General features: G+C 50.1%; 1 protein-coding gene across 2 annotated transcripts in view; it reads left to right on the top strand.

The window, feature by feature from the left end:
- The window catches only part of Abr (ABR activator of RhoGEF and GTPase), a 147,549-nt gene that overhangs the window by 29,515 nt on the left and 93,744 nt on the right, over positions 1–24,290 (top strand). Inside the window, exon 2 of one of the 2 annotated variants that reach the window (XM_036195785.1) lies at positions 20,850–21,034. In XM_036195785.1, the coding sequence (XP_036051678.1) occupies positions 20,850–21,034 (185 nt within the window). Of the gene's footprint in view, positions 1–20,495; positions 21,035–24,290 lie in introns of those variants that run through there. The other variant, XM_036195784.1, reaches the window with a different exon arrangement.

Genomic DNA, 24,290 nt, shown 5'->3' with positions numbered 1-24,290 from the left:
GAAGGCAAAGCAGAGGCACAGAGAGGTTACAGTGACTGGCCAAGGTCACACAGCTGATGGGAGGTGGAGCCTGGGATTCAAGCCAGGCTGTCTGGTTCCAGAGCTTGAGCTCTTACCACATGTCCTGCTGACTCCTGCCTTCAGAAAGATGATTGTGAGTCAGCTCGTGGGACCTCCTCCACCTGGGAGAGACAAAGAGGACGGAGCAATTGTACATGTGCACACCAGCCTGCTAGTGCTGGCGGGACGGACAGCTGGGGACAGTGCCGTGAGCTGTGTGTGTTGGTGGTTGCACTTCGTGTTTTTGTAGGAGTGTGGGGGTAGGGAGGCCACATCTCTGCACTCCCTCCTCTCACCTCCTCCCTCCCTGAGTGGTTCCTGGGGTGGGGGTTTGCATGGACCACATGTGTAGACAGTGGAAGGGTCCTGGGCTCTGAGGAAGGAATCCAAGTCTAGGGCTGAGAGTGAGTGGCAGCCACGGAGGGAGCGGGCTGTCAGACTGGAGAGTACAGCCATGTGTGAGGTCCATCCTGCTGTGCCTCTGTTTACACTTGGCAGTGTGTGCGAGCTACCCACCCAGCATGCAGCTGGCCTTCTTGGGCTCTTTCCCAGGGCCAAGACAGTGAAGAAATAAGAACAAAAACAATAACAACAGTGATGATAATAATAGCCAGCAACAACACTTGTTCCATGCCAGGCACTGTTCTTAGGGCTTCACTAACTCATTCAGCGGTCACAAAAACCCTGAGATACTGCATACTACTGTTACCTCATTTTACAAACACAGAGAAGGTAAGCAGTTTGCCAGTCACACAGTTAAAGGTGGGGTTTGAATTCAGGTAGCCTGGAAGCCATGTCCTCTTGCGGCTCCTGGAGAACCCTCCCCCCCCCCCCCCTGCCTTCTATCCAGACTCTTAAGTGTGTTATTTGCCTGCCCTCTGCCCCATGTGTGGAATGTGATTTACATCATTAGCCAGACCTGGTTTTTGTCCTCGTGTCCAGGCATGGAAGGGACATTTCCAGCTCTCTTTGGAGCAGAGGTGGCTGGCCCCAGATAGCCCTACTGGTCTACCTAGCGCAGGCAGGCCCGCTAACCTGGAGGCCTTGTGTCCTGTGTCTCTTGGCCTCTTAAATCTGTATGGCCTGTTCTCTGCAGTTCTCCTTGCTGGGGCAGCCAAGCACAGACATCTGATCCTCTCATCATGTCTGGCCTTGTGCTTGTTTCCTGTTGGAGGCTGCTGTTCTCTGGAAATGTGGCTGGCATATCTTACAGCCAGGTGGGAGGGTGGGACTCTCCAGACTGAGCGCAGGGGACCTAGGTGGTAGAAGAGAGGTGGGGACTCAGAGCCAGGGCAAGTAATCCATGGGGAAGTCCTTTTCCCAGCCATGACCAGGACTGCTCAGCGTGCTCCCAGAGACACTGCCCCCTGGCATCAACCTGATGTGGAGGTAGATCAGGCTCCCAGAGACACTGCCCCTGGCATCAACCTGACATGGAGATAGATCATGCTCTGGAGTAGGAGCTGAGGTAGTGCCCAATGGGGAGAGGGAACAGTACAATTAGAGCCTACAACTGCCTGGCAGCCCTGCTTAGAGCTGAGCCAGGCTTGTCTTGTGCCAAGATGCTAATCACAAAGCAGAGTGCATTCTGTTAATGAAACCTGCCTTTGCAACCCCAGAGACTGTATCAGCCACCTTGAAAGGGTTCTTTTTTCTTTTTTTAAGATTTATTTCTTTTTATTTTATGCTGTGAGAGTTTTGTCTGCATTTTAAGTGCAACATGTGCACGCAGTGCCTGTAAAGGCCAGAAGAAGGCATCACAGATTTGTCTGGAACTGGTTGTGAGCCCCGAGTGGGTCCTGGACTCTAACTCAGGTCCTCTGTGAGAGCGTCAAGTGCTCTTAACCACCGAGGCATCTCTTCATCCCCTTGCAAGGGTTCTTACCCCTGGTATTGATCCCTCTCTGTCTTCCTTTCTGAAATACATATTTTAGTCAGGTGTGGTAGTACACACCTTTAATCCCAGCATTACGGAGGCAGGAGGATCTCTGTGAGTTCCAGGCCAGCTAGGGTTTTATATAGTAAGACCATGACTTTAAAATAAATTTTTATATTTCTTTTCAGATAGTATGATCTACATGTCTATATCTGTTAAATTTGCCATCATTTTAAGTGCACGGTTCATTGGACTTAAATACAGTCACGTGATTGTACAACTGCTCCCAGCCACCACCACCACCACCCCACCCCCCCCCGGGGCCCTTCTCATCTTGCAGAATGAAATCACCTCATTCAGCAGCAGCTCCCCACTCATCTCTCCTAACACCAGCAACGCCCACTTTACTTTGTGTTTCCACAAGGGACCCTACATTGATTGATTGATTGATTGATTGAGACCAGCTTATTTCATATAGTGTAATGTCCTCAGGATTCATTAGGATTATAGCATGGGGTCTGAATTTCTTCTCATCTCGAGGTGCCAGATACTCCATTGCTTATAGGTGCCACACTTGTTTATCCTTTCACTCCTGAGGGACCCTGTGTTGCTCCCTCCTTTTGGTTCTTGTGAAGAGTGTTTCTGTGAACAGGGGAGTTTCCCCACCTACTTTTGGGCTCCCTTCGTATGTTAGTAGGCTATCCTTGAGTCTTAATCTCGGCCGGGTCTGTGGACTTGGACTAGGGGTAATGGCAGAGGACAGGAGTGGCAGCCTCATGAATAGAGGGCCTGGCTCTGTGCTATCAGCTTCTACTCAGCTATCATAAGCCTGCCATAGTAGTACCTGCTTGAGATCCCAGTCCAGGCAGGCTGAGGCATGAGGATCAGAGAGTTCAAGGCCAACCAGGGCTATAGTGTCTGGATAGCCTGATCTATATAAATCCCATCTCAACAAAACAAAGCAAACTCTTTAGATTTGGGGGCTCCTGGAGCTAGCACCTGCTGGAGGGCGTTCCAGATTCCCTCCCCCTCAGCACCCAGAACAAAGTGTAGAGTTGTGGTTCTCTCAGCAGAAGGGTATGTATCTGTAGCTTACCATGAGCTGGCATAGGCCTTGTTAGTAAAAAGGGAAGTATGGGTGTGGCACCTGTGAGCCTGGGTTTGGCCAGATGACCACAGAAGAGCTGGATTCCCATGTTAGGGTTGCTGGTTATGTTATAGGGTTAAGTTAACCCTTGAAGTCTTGACTTAACACAGCAGAGACTGCCTCTACACACAGGTCCATTGCAGGTAGGCAGGATTCTCTGTACCTTGTGGTTAGTCGGGGACCTTGCCTGATGGAGACTTCATTATCTGGAGCCCTAGCCTTCAAGGCCCATGGCCTCAGGGCATGAGGGAGAGTGAATTGTGTGTGGTTTCTCTCTGCTTAGCCCAGTGTCCACTTAAATGTTGATGGCCAGAACTGATCGCATGGCCTCGTCCATCTGCAGAACAGCTGGAAACAGTGGTCTTGGGTGGATCCAGAAGGAGAGGAGAATGGGATATTGTTGAGTGCTGGTCCTGTTGGACATAACAGGGCCATGGCACCGGTGTGAAGCTTCCTTGTTTCAGGAGTGATCCTGGCAGGTGGGTTTGTGTGTCACTTGGGCTGAGCTTTTTACTGTCATTGTCTCAGGGGATCCTCACCACACACTTGTCATTCTGCTTGACTGTCAAGTGAGCCATAGCTCCGGGCCACAGACTCAACCAAGGCCGCCTGCCTCAATGTGATGGCTATGCTTGCTGGCAAGTGCTTACCTGTGCTGGGACTGACCAGAGTAGTGGATGTTAGAGGTGGCGGGACCACAGGAGGTGGCGGGGCCACAGGAGGTGGGTGGCTTTATCTGTGTGTGTCCACATGTGCATAAGGACGTGGGCTTTGCTTTCTCTGGGCTCAGACCTCACCTGGCTTTGCTTCCACACCCCCAGAAGGTAATGCTTCCATAAATTTGAGTGAATCTTCTTGTCTCTCTGTGAAGCAGCAAAATCACTGCCATGCTGGAGCCAGGGGAAGGCACGCAGTGAAATCGGAAGGACCTCTTTTAGTTCTATTCGGTAGAAAAGAAATTTCTTTGAAGGCTGGGAACTGAACCCAGGTACTTACACATGCTAGGCCAGTGTTCCACCGCTGAGCCTCAGCCTTAAGGGCTGGGTGGAGAGCCATATAGGATGCCTTTCTAGACACGTTGGGTAGAAGTGCCTCTGTGTGTGAGGGTGTGCAAGAGTAAACACGTTGGGAATGCCTTTGTTGACTTTCGTAAGGAAGTGTGGAAGCGTGGAGCCACGTGCCTTTGGGGATTCTGGTGGCTACCAACCCACAGCATTGCCCTTGTGCTCTCCCCGACTCTTCTAAGCCTCTGGATACTTTTCTCTGAACTGCCCCTTACTGCTTCTCAGCACCAGATTGAGAATCATTTAATTTTTCATGAATACCCTGAGGACTTCTGAAACCATTGAATGGGAGAGGGGCTCTGAGGAGGACATTGCAGGCAGGTGGTAAAGAGCCTGGGGATTTGAAGATCATCATCACAGTGGTCTCTCGACTCCCGTCATGCCTCCTGGCTGCAACCCCTTTGTGGCTCTGGGGCTGAACATTTCCCACGGGGGACAAGGGAGGAAGAGAAAGGCCTTAAGTCCAAAACCAGACCAGGTTCCTCACTTGTTACCAACTCTGAGGTCCAGAGAGGGACTGTTAGCTCTGACGGGAGTTAGAATTTATAAATTTATAAATAAGCTATGGCTCACTTGACAGTCAAGCAGAATGACAAGTGTGTGGTGAGGATCCCCTGAGACAATGACAGTAAAAAGCTCAGCCCAAGTGACACACAAACCCACCTGCCAGGATCACTCCTGAAATTTATAATTTATCAGAGCAATCTCTTCCTCCTACACCTTAAATAATCAAATCAATTGATCTGAGGAGACCTTAGGAAGCTTTTTAGGGACTGGTGTCAGCCAGTCAGTAGCTCCGGAGCGCATGCTGTGTGAATCCTGTCCCCAGTACCAGAGGAACAGAGTTTACAAATCAAGCCTCTTTGCCGTCTAGTCTCCTGCCACCTAGTGGAGAAAGCGGAACCTGCTAGTGGCAGCGGACCAATGACACCCGGCAGAAGATTTGTTACTGTTCTTTTGGTCTGGTTGACTAAATGATTTATTGTCTGAGAAATGTCCCCCTCATCGAGTGTCTCCCATTGTTCTCCAGGGACATCCCAGTTACAGATGAGGAATTGGAGGTGCCAGAGAATGAGGAACTTTCGGAAAACGTATAGAGCTGGGATCTGGACTAGGTCTGTCAGAGCCCCGGCTTGGCCTTGGTCTTATTGAAGTGATAGGCTCCTGTAATGGAGCTGGGTGGGCTCCTACCCCTGCATCTGGCATGTGATATCTTATGGGGTGTTTGTTGATTGGCAGGATTATTCACACATGCAGTAAGCTTCCCCTCCATTATGGGAGGAAAGACACGTGTTATTCGGTAGTGTCTGTCCTATAGGTTCAGTACACATGTCACTGCCTTTCCTACAGAGTAATTGGGATTTTTTTCCCCCTCCAGGTGTGATGTTGCATGCCTGTAATCCTAGCATTCAGCATACAGAAGCAGGGGGATCATGAAATCAAGGCCAGTCTGGGCTATCTAATAAGACCCTGTCTCTACGAACGAGATGTAGGAACCAGAGGGATGGTTTGATGGGGTAAGAGCACTTGCTGCCTGCACAAGTGTGAGGAGTTTGATCCCTAGTACCCATGTGAAAAGCCAGGAGTTGCTGTGCACACCAGTAACCCTAGCATGGCACCAGGGGGTGGGGATTAGAGACAGGACAATCAACAAAGACTTGCTGGCCGGTCTAACTGAAAAAGGGGGAGCTCCAGGTTCAGTGAGAGACCCTTACTCTAGGGTGGAGAACGATAGAGGTACACATGCCTGTGGGTGCGTGCATGCGTGCGTGCATGCATGTGTGTGTGCATGCATGCGTGACACAGATATATTTCCAAGAATTTAGAAATTTTAGTTTGCCTGCAAAGGGAATTATGTCAGAGCATAAAAAGACTCGGTTCAAAGAGCAGGCTTTAAGTTGCAGCTCAGTTGTTCATTAGCTGATGGCTTTGGGTGACACCTGCAATTTCTTTGAGCCTCAGTTTATGCCCCCGTTTATGTACAAAGGGTGGATAAGCAGAGAGTGATAGGTAGCACTCTGACAGCCTGCCTGGCTACCAAGGATGAGATGAGCTCCTAGCTGTAGGCTTGCTGTGTACACGAAGAAACGGTGTAGGTTCCAGTCAGCATTTCTGCCTACCCTCAGATCCCAGAAACTCGTGAAGATGTTTCCTCTTCTACTTGGAGCCAATTGGCATAACTCCTTCCTCTTGTCCAAGATCCCAAGATTTCTTTTGTCTCTGACTTTAGAGCCCTGGCATTCTTCAAGCGGCCACAGTCTCTGCCTTCCCTTCCCAGAGGAATCTTGGAGGTGGATGATCAGATCACCATCTCCATGGCAACCAAAGAGGTCCTTCTGCACTCCAACAGTGGGCCTTGAGTCTGTTCCCAGCAGTGGGGGCGGAGCCAGAACGCAGAACTCCAGTGACATTAGCCACACATCCAGCCGTGAGCTGCCACATGTTCTGGCCAGGTGACCAGCTGCTCTTGTGCTGATTTAGTGATTGGATGAAGGTGGGGTCGGTTCTGTGCTCCACGGATTTACTGCATGCTGACTCATGGGACCTGGGGGAAGGACCATGGGCTCCCCCCCATGCCTGTTCACAGTATATGATCAGATCAGAGCAAAGCGAAGCAAAGCTTTTCTGTCCATTGCTTCCTTCTCTATCCCCAGGCAAACCCTGAATCCCTTAAGACTTCTGCAGACCCTGCTTCTTGCCAGCAGCCTTCCCCATGCTTAGAGAGTTGATAGCTGCTGAGTGGATGGTGCTGCCTAAGGCATTGTAGGGCTGTAGGGCTCCTTCAGAGTCTGAGCTCCTTTGGGCTTTCAATAGAATTCTTATCTTAAGTTGGTGGATTTCTGCTTTTCTAAGAAGTAGAATTGCCCAGGATAAGGGCAGTACTCATAGCCCTGATGCTCCACCTACCCACATAGATTCAGCTTGAGTCTCTGGGATAGAGTTTAGTCACCAGGAAGTTCCATCACATGTGAAGTTAGAAACGTATGTCTTAAAAATTCAGCATGTGAACCACAATGGTCCTTGATGCCTTCCTCCATGCTGAGGCTACTTAATGGAGGGTGATCATTGGCAACTGATGGGAGGTTGTTGTGGCCTTATCAGCCATCGGTTCCACCAAAGCCCCATTTTTGTTTGTTTGTTTGTTTGTGTGTTTTTGTTTTTGTTTTGTAGTTTAAGAACCAGGAGATCCTTCAGGGCACTCATCCTGGGATGCAATTAGGGTTGTAATTATAATAGCTGTTGTTTATTTAGTGCTTGCCCTGAGCATTGCATATATTTTTTCCCATTACAAGTTCATGAAAACTTGGGTTTGGGGATTTAGCTCAGTGGTAGAGCCCTTGCCTAGCAAGTGCAAGGCCCTGGGTTCGATCCTCAGCTCTGAAAAAAAAAAAAAAAGAATGACAAGTTCATGAAAACTTGATGAGCATCCGGTTTAGAGGTGTAAAACTAGTGTCCCAGCACTTGGGAGTGTGGAGGCCCAAGGATCAAGAGTTCAAAGCCTGTCTTGATCAAATAGCAAGTTTGAGGCCAGCCTGGGTTAAGTGAGACCCTATCTCAAAGGAAAAAAAGTAGCTAGGAATGTATAAAAATTTTTTTTAATTAAAAAAAAAAGCAAATTGAAAGTGCCTTTAAAAAAAACTTAAAGGGTGCTAGAGAGATGGCTCAGTGGTTAGAGCACTGTTGCTTTTGCAGAGGACCTGGGTTTGGTCCCCAGAACCTACATGGTGGCTTACAAACGCCTGTAACTCCAGTTTTAGGGGGATCTGACACTCCCTCCTGACCTCCACAGGTGCCAGGTGTGCACATAGTACACATACGCACATGTAAGCAAAACACACATACATATAAAGTAAATATTCAGTTTGTAGAGTCCATCCCCCGGGCTCAGCCCCCAACACCCCATAAGCAGATTGAGGTAGTACATACTTACAATTCCAGAACTTGGAAGTGGAAACAGAAGGACCAGAGGGGCTTCAGGTCATCCTTGGCTGCATAGAAGGAAGTTACATGAGACCCTGTCTCAAAAGGGGAGAGGAAGAGAAAAGTAAAGCAAGACTCATGTAGTACAGATGTTATTAATCACCCATTTTACAGATGGGAAAACTGAGGCTCTGCTGGCTGGTAAGTAAGAATATTGAGGGTAGAAGTGATATCTGATTCCATAGCCTGTGCCCTTGACCACTGTGTTACCCCAGCCAGCCTCCCTCTCTGCCCTCATGTATGGAACAGCAGGTGCTGAGAGGAGGTGGCTTGTGCCAGGAGAATACCTCATCTTGATGTTAGGCCATGACCAAGGGCTCCAAGTGGTGTCACCTGATCGGCACAGTCCTTTGAGCTCTGAAGGTGTCAGCCCTCCACTCTACTGTGTTCCCTGTGTACCACCTTAGCCTCGACTCTTATTCACCACACCAAGTTCTTCAATGCCGTTCTGACAGACACTCTGTTGTGTGGGCGTTGTCCTTATCTTACAGAGAAAAACTGAAGCTCAGAGAGGCTGTGACTCAAACCCAAAGCCAACCAGCTGCTCATCTACATCTAGTGTTTAAATCCAGGCTTCCAGCTTAAATCCATGGCAGCTCAGCTTTGGCACGGCAAGAATTCACTGGGTTGTTTTGTGCCTTGGGAACTGGCTTTCCATCAGGGTGGAGGGAGCCAAGGACAAGCCAATAGCAGAGGGGGATAGGAGGCTGGGAAACGAGGCTTGCATCTGATGGACTTGGGGGTTCTATAAAGACTGCTCTGTCAGAACAGATGGTAGGAGTGAACTCTGGTTATCCACGAGGCTGCGCTTGTACGCAGGGCCTGTGGACAGAAGTCCAAGCGTCACTGGGACTCAGAAGCAAGCCCTGAGTTAGTAGGACAATGCAGGCACCCAGAAGGTAGTGTCCATTTTAGCATCATGGTGAGGGGAGGGTGGGCCACTGGGTGATCAGTGGCTGTGGACTCTGTCATAACCTCCTTCCCAACAGTACCCTGAAACCCTGCCACCTCGGGGCATGCTGAGCTCAGAAATACAGTGACCAGCTCAAACTTAGCCTCCGGTTCTAACATTCCAGCCCTCTGTTGTGCTGTTTAGTTTGGGGACTGGGAAATGGCTGCTCACTCCGAAGGAGGAGGGTCTAGTGCCTCCGGCAGCCCCTGCCTAACGAGACTGTTCTCTGTGCCCTGCTCCTTTGGAGTGGGCAGCGAAGTAGCCTCTGGCTCTTCTCAGAATCCCCCCTGGCCTTTTTGTGGAAGTGACTCTCCTTCGCCATCTCTCTTCTCGTTCCCCTCGCTAATGAATTTGGCCTTTGCTCCCCCCTCCAAATGTGCTGTACCAGAATCCCGGGTGTGCCCTGTGTTCCCAAACCAGGACATCTTTCCATCTTGATTCTCCTGTAGACCTGTACAGCTCTTGCTCTATAGATTTCAACTTCATGTGGCTTCCAAGGCAGCCATGCATCATCCTTCCTAGTCCTCAGCAACCCCTCCTTGGACTTGGGTGCCTTCTGCTCTGCCCCCTCTTTCCTTCATTTTGTTTTGTTTGTCTCTGTGTAGCCTTGGCTGTCCTGGAACTCGCTCTGTAGCCCAGGCTGGCCTTGAACTCAGAGATCCACCTGCCTCGGCCTCCCGAGGGCTGGGATTAAAGGTGTGTGCCACCATGCCCCTCTTTCCTTCTCCATCTAGAGTGATCCATAGAGTCTAGCCTCATCCCAGCTGCTTTCTGCCCTCCTTCCCTGACCTGCAGGCTCCTGGCACCTGTTCCCAAGATGTCCTTGGTGCTAACATGGTCTCCTATATCTGAACAGACTAGCAGTAACAGGAAGGTCAGCTCTTTCACCACACAGTGCTCATATGAGGGGGTCTCACTCTTTTTGATCATTCTTTTATTCGTGGGATCAACATGTGTTGTGGTATATTATTATAAACACCGGGGATCCAACAGGGCATGAAATGTGTAAGAATCCACATCCTTCAGGACTTTACGTCCTCATCATGAGGAGACAGGGAATAAATAGTAAGGACCTCAGAAGAAATGACCTCGTGTGTTAGAAGATGGAGTAAGAGCCACCAGCTACATGGAGATGCTTACTGCTTGTGATTTTAAATGGCATCCAGGGTGGAGCTGGCCCAAGAAAGGTTTGTAAGAGGTGGGGAGTTGGCCATGAGATAAATGAAAGTTCTGAGGTGCCACCTGGAGTCCACTTTGAAAAGTTGGTGACGTACGGGTGGGGTGGCTCACACCTGTAATTCTAGCACTTAGGAGGCTGAGGTAGGGTAGCTTTGCCGAGAGTCTAGGCCAGCCTGGGATGTAGTGTGAGACCCTGTCACAATACAAGACAAGAATACTTCGCGGGGACCAGGTGGGGATGGCCCATTTTGTAGCTCTTCGGCAGACAGAGCACCCAACTAGCATGCATAAGGCCCTGGGTTTAATCCTCAGCACTAAGCAAAACAGAAAACAGGTGGGATTTCCTGTAGGGGGTGGGGGCGAGAGCAGAGAGACTATCCAGAAGGGCTTTCTCTGAGAATATGTGTCACTCAGCCCAGGTGGTGGGAGTGGTGCTGAGCGGTGCCTCTGCTCCACAGGTGGAGCTCACAGGAATTTCTGATGGGATGGATGTGGGTGTAAGAGAGCCTGAATGACTGTCAAGAGGATGTACCTCTAGCCGAGTGGGGGAAGCTGTGATACTGCAGCTGTGTGGTGCTTTGGTTAGATGTTTTACACTGGAATGCCTTAGACATTGAACTTGAACAGACAGGCAGTCTGAGTAAAGGAGGGAGACGTGGGCTGAATATATATATCGGAGCATTGTCAGCATGTAGAAGGTGTTTCCGAGGAGGAGACTGGATGAGGGAGAGACGAGTTGGGAAGAAGTCTTCAGTTTCCAAGTTCTCAAGTCCTGGGCCGAGGAGGCAGGAGCACTCAGACCCTGTGCTGAGATAAGTGTTGGACAAGGAAGAGTAAACACCTGTAGAACAATTCCTGGAAGCCAAAAGGAAGGAGGAGTGATCGATCCACCACCCTGAGTGGTGCTGAGTTAAGAGAGGCCTGAGCTCTGACCGTGCTCAGATCTAAGTACCTCCTTCCCAGAGCATGGGTCAGACGTGAGGACTGATCGTGGGCCGTGGTACATTTTTGTTTCAGCCTGGTCTCCATCTTGACTTTGGACACTGAGGCCGATTGTTACAGCTGTTGTAGTTAATGCAATAAGAGACCAGGACCCTGTCTTTGTGTCTTTAATGTCAGATCCACGCCTGATGTACCATCCTACTGCCGTCATCCCAAAGAGCATGATCTGGCTCTTGTGGTACACCAGGAAATAGTAGCTGAGCATCATCTAGTTGGTTCTGTGACCCAGCATCTGGTTCTGCATCTCTGTAACAGCTGTCGGTCGGAGCTCTGCAGACAGGACCCTGCCTGCTCTCAGTCTGCACCTGCTGCACCTGAACCCAGGGTCTGTGCCCAGGAGCCTTGTCCCCCTTTCTATCTCTGGCACCTTTGGTCATTCAAGCCCAGAGGGCCCCCTTCCTTGGCAGTCCCTTGTTCGCTGTCTTCCACATCCAGTCTGGTTCCCTGGCTATTGGCACCCCCCTTGGCTCCACTCCAGATCGGCCCCTCTGTCTTGAGTGGCTTCATTCTCTTTGGGCTTTAGGGGTTTCCTGTTCCTGACTGGAATTGACTCTGGAGGGTAACGTGCTGGTTCCCCCCACAGCCTGATCTCCCTGGACTGCAGCTTCAGTCACGTGAGTGCTTCTGGGTGCTGTCCCTCCTCTCAGCATGGGAACCTCTTCCTCCATTCCTTCTCAACACGGGTTGTTTCTTTTATTCACGGGCATCCTTGAGAGAAGACTCCTGCACTGTATTTCCGTGTCTTTGGTTGTAGGTCCAGATTACACGATGGAATAGCATTGGTCCCAGCATGAAATTACCATCTCAGTCTGCTTTTCTACCTAGACTCTCAACCTTGGTCAAGTAATTAAACTGTCTATGCCATCATTGCCTCAATTATAAATGGAAATAGTACAACTCATGTGATTCTTAAATTCCTATAACTTTTCCCCTTTCCTGAGACAGGTTTGTGTAACCCAAGCAGGCCCCGAACTCTCAGTGATCCTCCACTGTGTGCTAAGATCACAGATTGTGTGCCACACTGCCAAACTCTCCTTAAACCTGTTGTGTGTCAGGTGTGGTGGTGTACATCCATAACCCCAGCACTCAGGAGGATGAGGCAAGAGGATCCCTGTGAGTTCAGAAACAGCCTGAGAGACAAAGTGAGTTAAAGGCTAGCACATAGCAAGGCCTTGTCTCAAACAGGCAAACAAAAACCAAGCCAGCTACCCAACCAAACAAGAAAACCACACTTTTAAAGTTCACCACATCCTAGGTATCCAGCTGAGTGAACATGTTTGCACGTCTCTTTATATAAGCGACATGTGGATCGAGATGGGGAAGGTGCCCATCACCCATGGAAGTTCTCTCATACCTCTCCCAGTCAGCACACTTCCTGCCTCCAGCCCTGGGTTTCCTTTGTTCTTAAACTCCAGGCAGCAGAGTCCTATGCGTGTACTTCCTGTCTGGCTGGTTTTGTCCCACATAGGGTCTGTCAGATGAGCCGTTGCTGGTGAAATGAAGGTAGACGTCCAGTGACGCACAGTTGTGAACCATGGCATATAAGCATTGGTCATAGGGGCTCCTGGGGCAGGACAGGTCTCTGAAGACTGTCCTGATGTTGCTTTGGTAGGACCCAAGGTTAGGCTTGGGCTTCCCTCCATGCTTCTTCCCTGCCCCCCAGCCAGCTGCCCCACATTGGTTCCCAAGTAGAAAATAAATTCATTGCTTTTATTACTTACAGTTAGCCGTGATGTCACCCCTGCTTGGATGTCAGGACCATTCCACACCTGGAATGATTATATCCTGTACCTGTAGGTTCTTAGAGTCCCCAGAAGAGGAAGAAAGGTCTCTATACCTTTTGTCAGTGTCTGAAGCTGGAAGCCCCCAATGTGTCTGTCTAGCCAGACCTGTTGGTCCTTGGTTCAGGACAGTCTCAAGGCAAGATTGTAAATGGTGATCTCCCCACGTTGGGCACTTGAAGCGGTAGGAATGAGGTCTAGCCACTTGGGTTGAACTTACCTCTCACTGGCTAGTTCTCTTGGTTGTCTGTGTTTGAGGGCCTGCCATCTGGCATCTCTCAAGTGTACTGGCTTCATTACAGACTGAAAATAGGGTATTCACAGGTGATGTCTTCTCTGGGTGACACAGGATTATGTCTGCATAGAGACTCCACACAGGAGCGTGTGTCAGGAGGAACTGCTGAGAGGTAGCTGTGTTCTGTGACTCCGTAGCTGGGGTCCCTGGCCTAGTGGGCTGTCTCAGCAGAGCCCTGAATCCTGCCCAGCCTCCAGGCTTGACTCAGGATCTAGTCTGTACCCCCTTCTGTTGTACCATTCTCCTCACCCCCTTGCTCACTCAGTGTCCCAGCAATGGTGGCTATTTATATCCCCTTAAGGGGCCCTGCTGTTTCGTACTTGTGCTATTGCCAAGCCGCCTCCTTGCCCAGAACTCTGCTCCCGGCCCCCACCCACCTGGCAAGCAACCACACATCGTTCAGAGTCGATTAATAATACTAACAACAGCAGCTGAGATGTAGTGGTTGCTTCCTGTGTGCTAAGTGCTGCACACTACCTTCCAGTGAGTCCCCAACTGTCCCACTTTGCATTCACCAGCCGGTGTCGTTGGGAAGTGGCTACCTGGCGCTAGGCACAGGGAGGTTGACAAGTGTCAGAAAATGGAGCGAATTTGAGTCTGTCCTCTCCATCCCTTGCTCTTAGGAAATGATCATTCCTTGAGTATTTGATCCTCTCTCCCCTCTTCTCTCCTTCACCATGCCCAGGAAATTTTATAGCATGCCAGACTGTCTTCCCTTGCTGGGAGGTAAGGTGTCCCTTAGAAACACGTTCATTTTATGTGACAGAAACCCTGATACACTAGGGCTTTTGTTTCTTACTTAGTAACAAGTGAGGTGGACTGACTGATTCTGGTTGGCTCGGTAGCTCATGGCGTCTTTCCGAGGACGAGGTCCATTTCTGCTTGGTGTAAAACCAAGCAGGGAAGAGGAGGGGGTAGAAAACAAACGTCCTGGGAGCAGGAGACCACAGATTCCTTCCTTCCAGCTTTCCAGACTCTGAATGCTCAATGGTTTTTTTCCTTTCAGTTTGCTTTTGTTTGGTTCTTTGAGGGGGGTGAGGTGGGGCCCAGGGTCTTGCTGTTTAGCCCGGGCTGATGTTGAACTCATGATTTTCCTGCCCCAGCCTCCTAAGTGCTGTAGTCTTATAGATGCGAGCCACCACCCCCAGTTTTTATACTCATGTTATCTGTAGTCTGCCCAGCTTCTGTGTACATCCAGACCTCCCTGGTTTCTTTTCAGACATACTACCATGCGACTGTTACTTTTTTCAATTACATGACGACAGATGTCCCCCACACAGTGTTAAGTGGTTGTATATTAGTCTGTCTTGAAGACATACCATAATTTACTCAGCCAATTCCCTATACGTAGTCATTCAGATGGTTTTAAATATATTTTTGCAATCATAAACAGCCCTGTAAGTCTATTTAAAATTCTTTTAAAATTTTACTTGTATGGGTATGGATGTTTTTTGTTTGTTTGTTTTAGGGTTTTTATGTTTATGTGCTTTTTGAAACAGGGCCTCATTATTTGCTTTGGCTGACCCAGAATTCACTGTATAGACCAGGCTGGCCTCAAACTCAACAAAGATCCACCTCCCAAGTGCTGAGATTAAAGGCATGTGCCTGTCACCACACTTGGCCTTGTATGGATGCTTGCCTATATGTGTGTCTGTGCATGGCCAGAAGAGGGTGTCAGATTCCTGGAACTGGACTGGTGGTTGTGAGTTACCTTGTGGTTGCCGGGACTCAAACCCAGGTCCTCCGGAAGAGCAGTCCGCACTCTTAACCACTGAGCCAACTCTGCACAGCCCCCATGCAAGTATATTTTATGAGTATTTTAATTAATTACATATTCTTATCTTAGGGCACAGTTTTGAATTATTTTGGGTTCACGGCTGTGCTGACTACTAAATCTTTGTGTGCCATTTACCAGATAAACTGAGCAAAGTTGTAGCAGTTAAATATACCTTCCAGGAGCTCTGAGAGTGTATTCCTTTACAGCTTTGGGCTTTATTAATTACTACTATTATTTTGTGGTGCTGGCCTTCACCCTCAGGGCCTCACACATCTTAGACAAGAGGCCTATCATTATTTTTAAGTTCTTGTTAATTTGATAGGAAAATTACACCAAAGGGGAAGGAAAAGTAGGTTGCATTTTCTTTGATTGCAGTGAGGTTAACCTTTAAAAAGAATATCTCTGGCCATTTGCCGTTCTATTTTAAGTTTTCTTCTCCTTTCCTTTGCTCATTAGAATATGACATAATTACCCTTTTCTCATCTGCTTGTGAAAGTGCTTTATCTATCCAGGTATCGTGTGAGGAACACGGGGAAGTTCATAGGAGAGGGTGCAGCTACTTGGCTTTGAGGGCAAGAAAGGCTCCCATTGATGGGCAAAGGGCTGGGCAAGTGCAGTGGTCTAGGGGTGGGGCAGGGGATGGGTGGTCATGGAATGTTTTCCTTGCTATACACATTATCACAAGAAAATGGTGGCTTGAAGCCACAGAAAGTTATCTCACACTGTGCACATTATAGGCCCCAGACCAAGGCCTGTTGGGAAGCCCTTCCTTCAAGGCTTCAAGAGTCAAATTCTTGCTTCTCTCAGCTAGTGTTCACGGGGCCTTTTCTGTCTTTGTCCTCCCCTTCTGTCTCTTAGGGACTTCAGGGGATTTAACACCTATAGGGGGTTCATCCAAGATGATTTTAGTTTGAGGTCTTCAATTTGGTGATGTCTTCAAGTATCTTTTCTTTCAAATAAGGCAATATTTACAGGTACCAGGGTTTAAGACTAGACTCTTTGGCTTATATATTCAAACAAATGTAGGAACCCGGAAATGATCTGATGCTACAGGGCAGTAGGAGATGATCCTGTATAGTGGAGGCAGGTGTGCATTGCGAGGAGTCTTTGGCTGCTAAGTTTAGGATGTTTGAACCGTTGGAGTTAACGGAGGACTGTGGCATGAGGTGTGATTGGGTTGGAGCTGGGCTGCTGTGGGGAGAAAATTGGCAAGAGTGGGTATTTGGGAGATCCATGCACAATGGGCAGGAGGGGGCTGGAGAGACTTGGAGGTCTCCCATCATCAGCTGAACTAACCTCAGGTAAAAGTTGGGGACTGAAAGATGCATGTCCAGGAAATAATCAGAGGTGGCTGTGCAGCCCAGACCTCTCCATGGAGTGTTTAAAAAAAAGGGGGGGGGGGAGGACGCAAAGGAAAGGGTGGTAACAGTCTGGAGGGCACTGTCCCCGCCCCATCATTTGATTATGAGAACTTCCAGACATGGAGAAGAGTTGAGAATATTGCACACTGAACAGCCCGTTTACTGCCAGCTAGAGTCAGTAATTACCACTTTTCCCGTGGCTGCTCCCTTTCATATCTGTCCATCTCCCCATCCCATCCTCTCTTACATTTTATGTATCTCAGAATTGCAAATGACTCCTTCAGGCTGGCAGATCATTAACCAAGCGTTCAGTACTTAGTGAACTGCATGAATATTAACCGTACTAAGATTTGGTAAATTCTAGTGACTGGGTGTCTCTCTGTACCTCAGATCCCATTGGCCCAGGAAGTTCCTTGTGCCCACTGCCATCAGCTCCTGTCCACACCCCATTCCCAGAGGCCGCCAGTGCTTTTATGGTTAGTGTTGCCGAACATTGGTCAGCTTTGTCTGTTCTAGAACATTATACAAGCAGAAGCATTCAGGCTGTGCGTTTGTATCTAGCTTCTCTCACTTAGCATGGTATGTTCTAGAACTACTAATGCACTTGCTTTTTGTTGCCTGGTGGTAGTCTATTTTAGGAATCTGTGCCCAGCGCAGTTTTTAAGAGATGGATGTTGAAAGATTCCACCAAGGAGATCAAGATCAGTGAAGGTAGTCGGAGACAACTAAATTCAGTAGTGGTCCGCATAGCCTGGACTTCTCTTTCTGTCCCCACTCCTAAACCTCCTCGCGTCTTGGTTTCTCTTTTATAAAAGAAGTCTAGGGGTAGATCATTCCAGAGTCAGAGGAGGCTCTCATCCCGTCAGTGATTCAGACTCAGTCTTCTGTCTGGTCATCTTCAATTCTACCGTCTGTCTTCAAAGGCATCTCATGGTTGAATATGGCTGCTGCGGCCCCAGCCATACAAACCGGCGACAAAGGAAGAACCATGAGGGCAGGCCCAGTGTCCTACTTCTTACTGTTATCATCATCATAATTATTAAATTATATGTGTGTGGTATGTTGTAACCTTGTTTTGTGAGCGTGTGTGTGTGTGTGTGTGTGTGTGTGTGTGTGTGTGTGTGTGTGTGCATGCATGCCAGAAAGTGGCATCAGACCCTCTGGAGCTGGTTGTGAGCTGCCTGACATGGCTGCTGGAACCCGAACTTGAGTCCTCTAGGAGAGCAGGTGTATACTTTTAACCACTGAGACATCTCTCCAGCTTCACCTCTAATTTTCTGAGACATGGTCTTTCACTGAACCTGAAACTCATCAGTTTGGTTAGATTTGCTGGTCAGTGAGCCTCGGGGATCCTCCTGTCTCCATGTACTCCTGATCCATGAGTGCTGGGGTCACAGGCATATGCCACCATCCCTGGTAATTGTCTTCATGCTTGTATGGCAGGCACTTGACCAACTGAGCCATCTCTCCAGCCTCCATGACCAGAAGCAACCTGGGGAGGGAAGGCTGTACTTTTAGCAGCCATCTTCAAAGTCTCTACCCATGTCCACCTTGAGACAGGGTCTTGCTATATATTCCAGGCTGGCCTTGAACTTGTAATAATCCTCCTGCCCTGGCCTCCCAAGTGCTGGGGTTACAGGTCTAGGCTACCACGCCCAGCTGTTCCACTTGTTCATTAGTAAAGACTTAATCACATACTAAGAAATGTGGTCCCTCTACTAGCCACTGAGCATAGTGCCACCCAAAATACAGTGGGGTTTTCGCCACCAAGAGGGGAAGCAGAGCTGACTGTCAGCGACTTCATTGAGACCAGCAGCTTTCTTTTGAGACTGGTGGCCAGGCCACATCCGCTTAGTGTTCTTCTCACCTCTGGCCTTCAGAGACTGAAGCCGGTGTGTGCTGGTTTTGTTTTGTTTTGTTTTGTTTTTTTCCCAGCCCTACTTTCCTAGAAAGTTGGTTTCTCCATCCTTTTTTATTTTATTCTTTTCTTTTTTTTTTTTGTCAAATCCCCTCTACCCCCTCCTCCCGCCCCCTAGCCTCCACACCCCCCAATTCTCCATCCTTTATGTAGCCCTTTTCCTAATAGAAGTGTTCCATACTCCCAGTATTTTATGAAAGGCATGAACAAGGAAGGAACAAATGCTTGTAGAGGACACTGGCGGTCTCCATGTCTGCACCCTGTACTTCCCTCATTGGTCAACCTATGGGCTCCCACGCTGTCCCATGTGGAGGGCCAAAGGCAGGTGCTGGGATTTCTTTGCAGTGAAATTCAAATGGGATAAAGATAGCCCTTGAAGACTCAGACAGACCCAGGTTGATACCCTTTCCTTGATCTTAGGCAGATGTCTGAGGCTTAGTGGCCTCTTCTGTGAGAACTGCTGTGAGGTGGTTAGACCGAGCAGGAGTTGTGACAGACACCTTCCTTTCTCCTGGGAGATGCCGGGTATTGTATTAGAAGGGAACCAGGGCATAGTCTCTTTTGGCCTATTGGTGAACTCTACCCTCGGGTAATACCTTCTGTCCCGTGATGACCGATATAGGTCAGGCTAGCTCTTGGCTAGGCCAGGGCCCACCATAGTTCATTCACCTGTACTCTTAGCTCCAGCACGACCAGGGAGACCCAGAGCCCCTGGAGGAGTAAAGAGGTCTGTGGGTTTTTGTGTACATGCCTGACCTAGGAAATATAGCCTATGTACCCAGACAGCTTGCTGGGCATCTGCTGAGCCCTGGGAGAGGAAGTCGGCAGGAGCAGGTGCAGAGAGCCCAGGGGAAGCTATCGAATGCCAGCAGCCAGATTGGACTGAGTGTAGCCATGGCCTGGCGCCCCAGTGACCTGGTGACACCATTCTCAGGCTGCTGGCTGCCTGTGGGTTGGTGTGTAATGACAGCGGAGGAGGAGCCTGGGCCTCCACAGAGAGTTTGACTCATGGGCCTGCCTGGCTTAGACCTCGGGCCTGCGATGGATGGTATGCCTTCCACTTGTTCATTCTGCTACTCAACACTTTCCAAGAGCCCGCTGTGTGTCATTTTGTGGGTGCCGGGCACCCAGCCCCAGCTGAGACACTCAGTTCCTGCCCCTGAGGCTTCGAGGAGGCCGTGTGCTGTGGGTACTGTAAACTGGGTTTCCAGGGAGAACATCCTGGAGGAAGTGATGTCTGAGCAGATAATGGGACAGGCCCAGCCAGGCTCCGCTGACATACTGGTCACAGTCCCCAAACCCAGGCCTCTGCCAAGGTTTAGGAACCATATGACAAATCCCTGTGTTTTCAGCAGGCCCAGTGTGCAGGGCACTGACTACCACCAGTGGCTCCACGGCTCTCTGTTTGCTCTCCTCTGTGGGACGTGGTACCAGCTCCTCTGGTCTTTCAGAGGCTGTACTCTTGACCCCTCCTCACTGATGACCCTGAACCAGGGTTCAAGTGGGAGGAGACCTTACACCTTGCTTGCAGCAGCCCCACTGTACTTTGAGATATCCTGACAGTGGACTGGAATGTTGGAAACAACACCCAACTCACTGGCCAGTGGCTGGCTGGGAACGTCGCAGGGGTCTTCGTGAGGCTATGCTGTGGCTCTTGTGCAAAGCCCAGAGGTACTACCCTGGTGGTCTACCCTGCCGCCCCCCACCCCACAGGAGCACTGAGGGGTTAATACAGCTCTACTTGCCGCCACCTTCCCTCCCTCCTGCTCTGAAGGAAACTGTTGGAATTATAGACATAAGTGCTGGCTTTTGAGGAGACTGCTGCTCACCCAGTCCCTGCCAGGCCTGGGCACAACCCTCTCTCCCACGCCTGCCTTCCTTGGGCTCTGTCCTGCGTGCAGTGCCTCATTCAAAGGACTGAGGGCCTCCTGGGGCACACTTTCTGGGCCCTCCCTACCCCAAAGCTGCCCTGCTCACCCCCCAGGGATTGAGCTCAGTTGTACAATGGTACCCGGGGAGGAGGGACCGAGGAAGTGACATCGCTTGGCCCGCCCCCACCTCCTTATTCCCTATAAAAAGCAAAATGGTGACTCAGAGAGAAGAGTTGGAGTCGTCCTGCCTCCTTCTCCCACTGTTAATTTTTAGACGTGGAATTAGGCAGGAGGCAAAGGAAACACAGCTCCACATACGCAGCTGACATGCTATTAGGCTGGTGGCGACAGCAGAGCCGCTCCTCCGCGACTCCCAGCAGCCTCTGACGGACTCGGCAGAGCCTGTACCTGTGGAGCTCCCACCCTCCTCCCCAGGCCTGGCCGTGCAGCCCCTGCTCCGGCCCAGGGTGCATGGTGCAGCAGGGACCATGGCAGCTGGGGGCCGACGCCGGCGCCCACTGCGCTACCAGTCCCTGGCGGCTCTGGTGGAAGACTCTCAGTGGCCTTTCTTGTTCCTTGTCTCAGACTTCAGCTACGGTGCCGAGGACTACGACGCAGAGGGGCATGAGGAGCAGAAGGGGCCCCCCGAGGGCTCGGAGACCATGCCATACATCGACGAGTCACCCACCATGTCGCCCCAGCTCAGCGCCCGCAGCCAGGGTGGTGGGGACAGCATCTCACCCACCCCCCCTGAGGGGTTGGCACCTGGGGTAGGTACTCCTGTTTCCTCTTCTGGGGAGGGGAGATAGGACAACTTGTGGGGAAAGTGGGCCAGGGGCTGCTTAGGACAGTGTTGGCAGCGGGGGTAGGGGAGGGCTGGCCAGGACCCCCCATGCCCTGTCATCTAGCTCCTCTTCTGGTATCCCTTTCCCTGCTCTGCCAGCTGTTGGTTCTGCTGCTTCCTGAGCATCCTCATTCCCCTTCAACTATCTCTTCGTCTCTCACCAGGATGGGGAGGGAGGGGGCTCTGGAAGGACCAGGCTTCTCTCTCTGTATCTGGCTGGGTGCACAGTGGCCTGTGGACAACGAGTGTCCTACAGAGCCAGGACTGGTCTCAAGCCTCCCGTGGGGTAAAACATAATGCTTCTGTAGTGTTCCCCAGGACTGCGGGCCTCCAGCGCTGTTCTGTTCCCCAGGAAAGGAATACGCCTGGGGTGCCTAAGTTCCCTCCATCCAGAGGAGGCAGGGACTCCCCCCTCAGAAACCTTCTGTAAGGAAGATTAAGTATGCTTTGACAGGGCAGGGAGATAGGAATGTGTGGAGGATTGTAGTACTTACAATTAATGCAGTTCCTGGTGACAGGGACGGACACTGGGCCCAGCTCATGGGTATACGCATCTGAAATACATGAGCAAGCCAGGCAGAGAGATTCCTTTCTCTAGAGTTGGGGAAAAGAACCATAGCCATTTGTTTTGGTGGAGGGGGCTCAGTTTCACAGGTTCGTTTGGTCCAACTTGTCCAGGTATCTTTTGTGGGGTTCTCTTTCCTCTCTGAAGCCCCCAGGGAGCTTCAGCAGTGCTCTGCAAATGCATTTCCCTTCTCTAATGCCCAACACCCCCACTCCACCTGGAGGCTGCCTGGACTCTACCATTTGGAAGAACCCTGCTCCTTCCCACCCTCTGCAGGCTCTCACCCCCTCTTCACATACTGGGGTGGCTGTTATAGCCTTTGGCAACAAGGGCCTTGGCAACCAGCATCCCACTTGGGGGAAGCCACATTGTTGTCATAGCAACAAAGGCCTAGGCAGAGCTCAGCGGCTGCCAGGTGGTGCAAGTTTGGGAAGGGATGGTGGGGGGCAGGTAAAAGGTGGAGGGGATGGATGTGTATGTTGGCCTGCTTCAGGTTCCCCACAGCCAGCATTCTTGGGATGTTGTGACCCCAAGGAGGGGTAGTGGATTAAAGACAGCCATTTTGGCCATGTAGAGGCAGAGTGTTTGAACCAATGGAAGAGAGGCTGTTCTGGGACCTGGACTCAGGCCAACCAGGAGAAAGAAGGAAGAGAGAACTCTGGCTCCCCCATCTCTGCCTTCTGGTTGTGGGTCAGTGGGGTTCAGCTCACCCCTAGGGACTTAGCCCATATCCCACTGTAAGCAGCTGCAGGATGATGCTCCTATGTAATCTCCGTGGAGGGCCTGGTCTGTGCATTCTCCTTACTTGTCTCCCTTCCTCTCCTTCCTTATGACTACATTGTAGGAGCATTCACCCATGGATATTTGGATTTCCTGGTGAAAAGTCCTACCCATGCTTTATGCATAGCAGGACCATGCGGTCCTGGTGTTCTCGGTTTTGGGTAGCAGCTTCACTTTGTTCCCATTGTTTTCGGTGGTCAGAGGGGAATAACTCAGAAGTGGAAGATCTTGAAATGTTAAATTTTACAGAGAGAACAGTCATATGAAGTACTTGGGGACCTCCGTACCGGTTTTCACACCATGGATAGGTAGGGGATCATTGATGCCAGTTGGGAATGGCTGGGACAATTCCAGCTGCAAGCTGCTCTACTCACTTCTGCCTGCCTGCCCCAGCTACCCCTGCTCTACCCCTGCCTGCCTGGAGCTAGCAGCTTTTCTCTCTTTCTATTGCACTACTGGCCCCACCTAGTGGACCATGTAAGTATTGCCATTTGCAATAGGGTGCCTGGAAGGTGCAAACCCCCTTTCCCAGTACTTGGATTTGTTTTTGTTTTTTTTAAAGTGTGTGTGTGTGTGTGTGTGTGTGTGTGTGTGTGTGTGTGTTTTCTGCGCTTGGCTGTGCTCATTTGGGCAGGCGGTCTCCTCCCCTGCCAGGCTTCCTGTTAGGAACTTGGGAACAGAGGGGATTTTTGGACCAAATCAGACAATTGTTCTAGATATTCAGATATCTAGCCTTTGGCACAGCCTGGCAGCTGAACTTTCCACACCCAAACATGCAGCCAAGCTGTACCTGGGAGGTTAAAATTTGGTTTATATGTTAGAAAAACATACCCAAGTGTGTGTGTGTGTGTGTGTGTGTGTGAAGTTTGTATAGAGAGAGATTTGATAGAAGGAACTGACTTGTGGGTATGGAGGCTAAGAAATCCTACCCTCTACAGTGGATGCTGGGGGGTTCAGGAGAGCCAATGTGTAGTTCTAGTCCAAGTCCAAAGGTCCGAGAATCAGGTGAGCCAAAGTAAAAGATTCTAGATGAAAAACAAGTAGGCTCAAGCTCAAGGACACCCAGTGTTCAGTCTGAGTCCAAGGCTGGAAAAGACCAGTGTCCCAGCATTAGCAGCCATCCGGGTGGAGCCCCTCTGTCTTTGTTTGAGACCTGATCTCCATGTTTCTGAGGCTGTCTTGAAATGTACTTTGTAGTCCTGACTGGCCTGACACTCCTAATCCTTACGCCTGGGCCTCCTGGGCCTGGGTCCTGCATGCTGGCTGGGAGGAACCCCTCTTTCTTGGCCTTTTTGATCTCAGTTGTCAATTGACTGGATGAGGCAAGGCCAGCTCACCTTGGGGAGGGCATCTGCTTTGCTCAGTCTGTAGATTCAGATGTTAATCTCATTGGGAACCATCATCCCACAGACACCCAGGATAATGTTTAGACACCCTATGACCCAGTCAGGTTGACACATAGAGTAAACTGTCATTGTTTTGTGCCAGTAACCTAGAACCTCGAAATAACGTAAGCTTTGGACAATGAAAATCTTTCTGACTGTAGGACACTGAACAAGGGTCATAATACCCCGGAGCCCCGTGTCCTCACATCTGAATAGCATTGGCTCTTCTGAAGGAAGTGTGAGGAATGGTTGGGGGTTGCTCACAGGGAGCCTTATTGCATTGAATACATTCAGTTTCAGCACTCAGAAGGCAAAGGCAGAAGAACAGTGGCTTCTAGGCCAGACTGGGCTACATGAGGCCCCCCTCTCCCCTGTCTCCAAACAAACAAACCCACAAGACTTTTGTCATTGGTTTTTAGAGAGCCAGGACCAGAGGCATTGCAAGGACTCAA

The sequence above is a fragment of the Onychomys torridus genome, chromosome 8 (assembly GCF_903995425.1).
Source record: "Onychomys torridus chromosome 8, mOncTor1.1, whole genome shotgun sequence".
Taxonomy (NCBI): Eukaryota; Metazoa; Chordata; class Mammalia; order Rodentia; family Cricetidae; genus Onychomys; species Onychomys torridus.
Note: the sequence above shows the minus strand (reverse complement) of the source record. Positions and strands in the feature narration are given on the sequence as shown.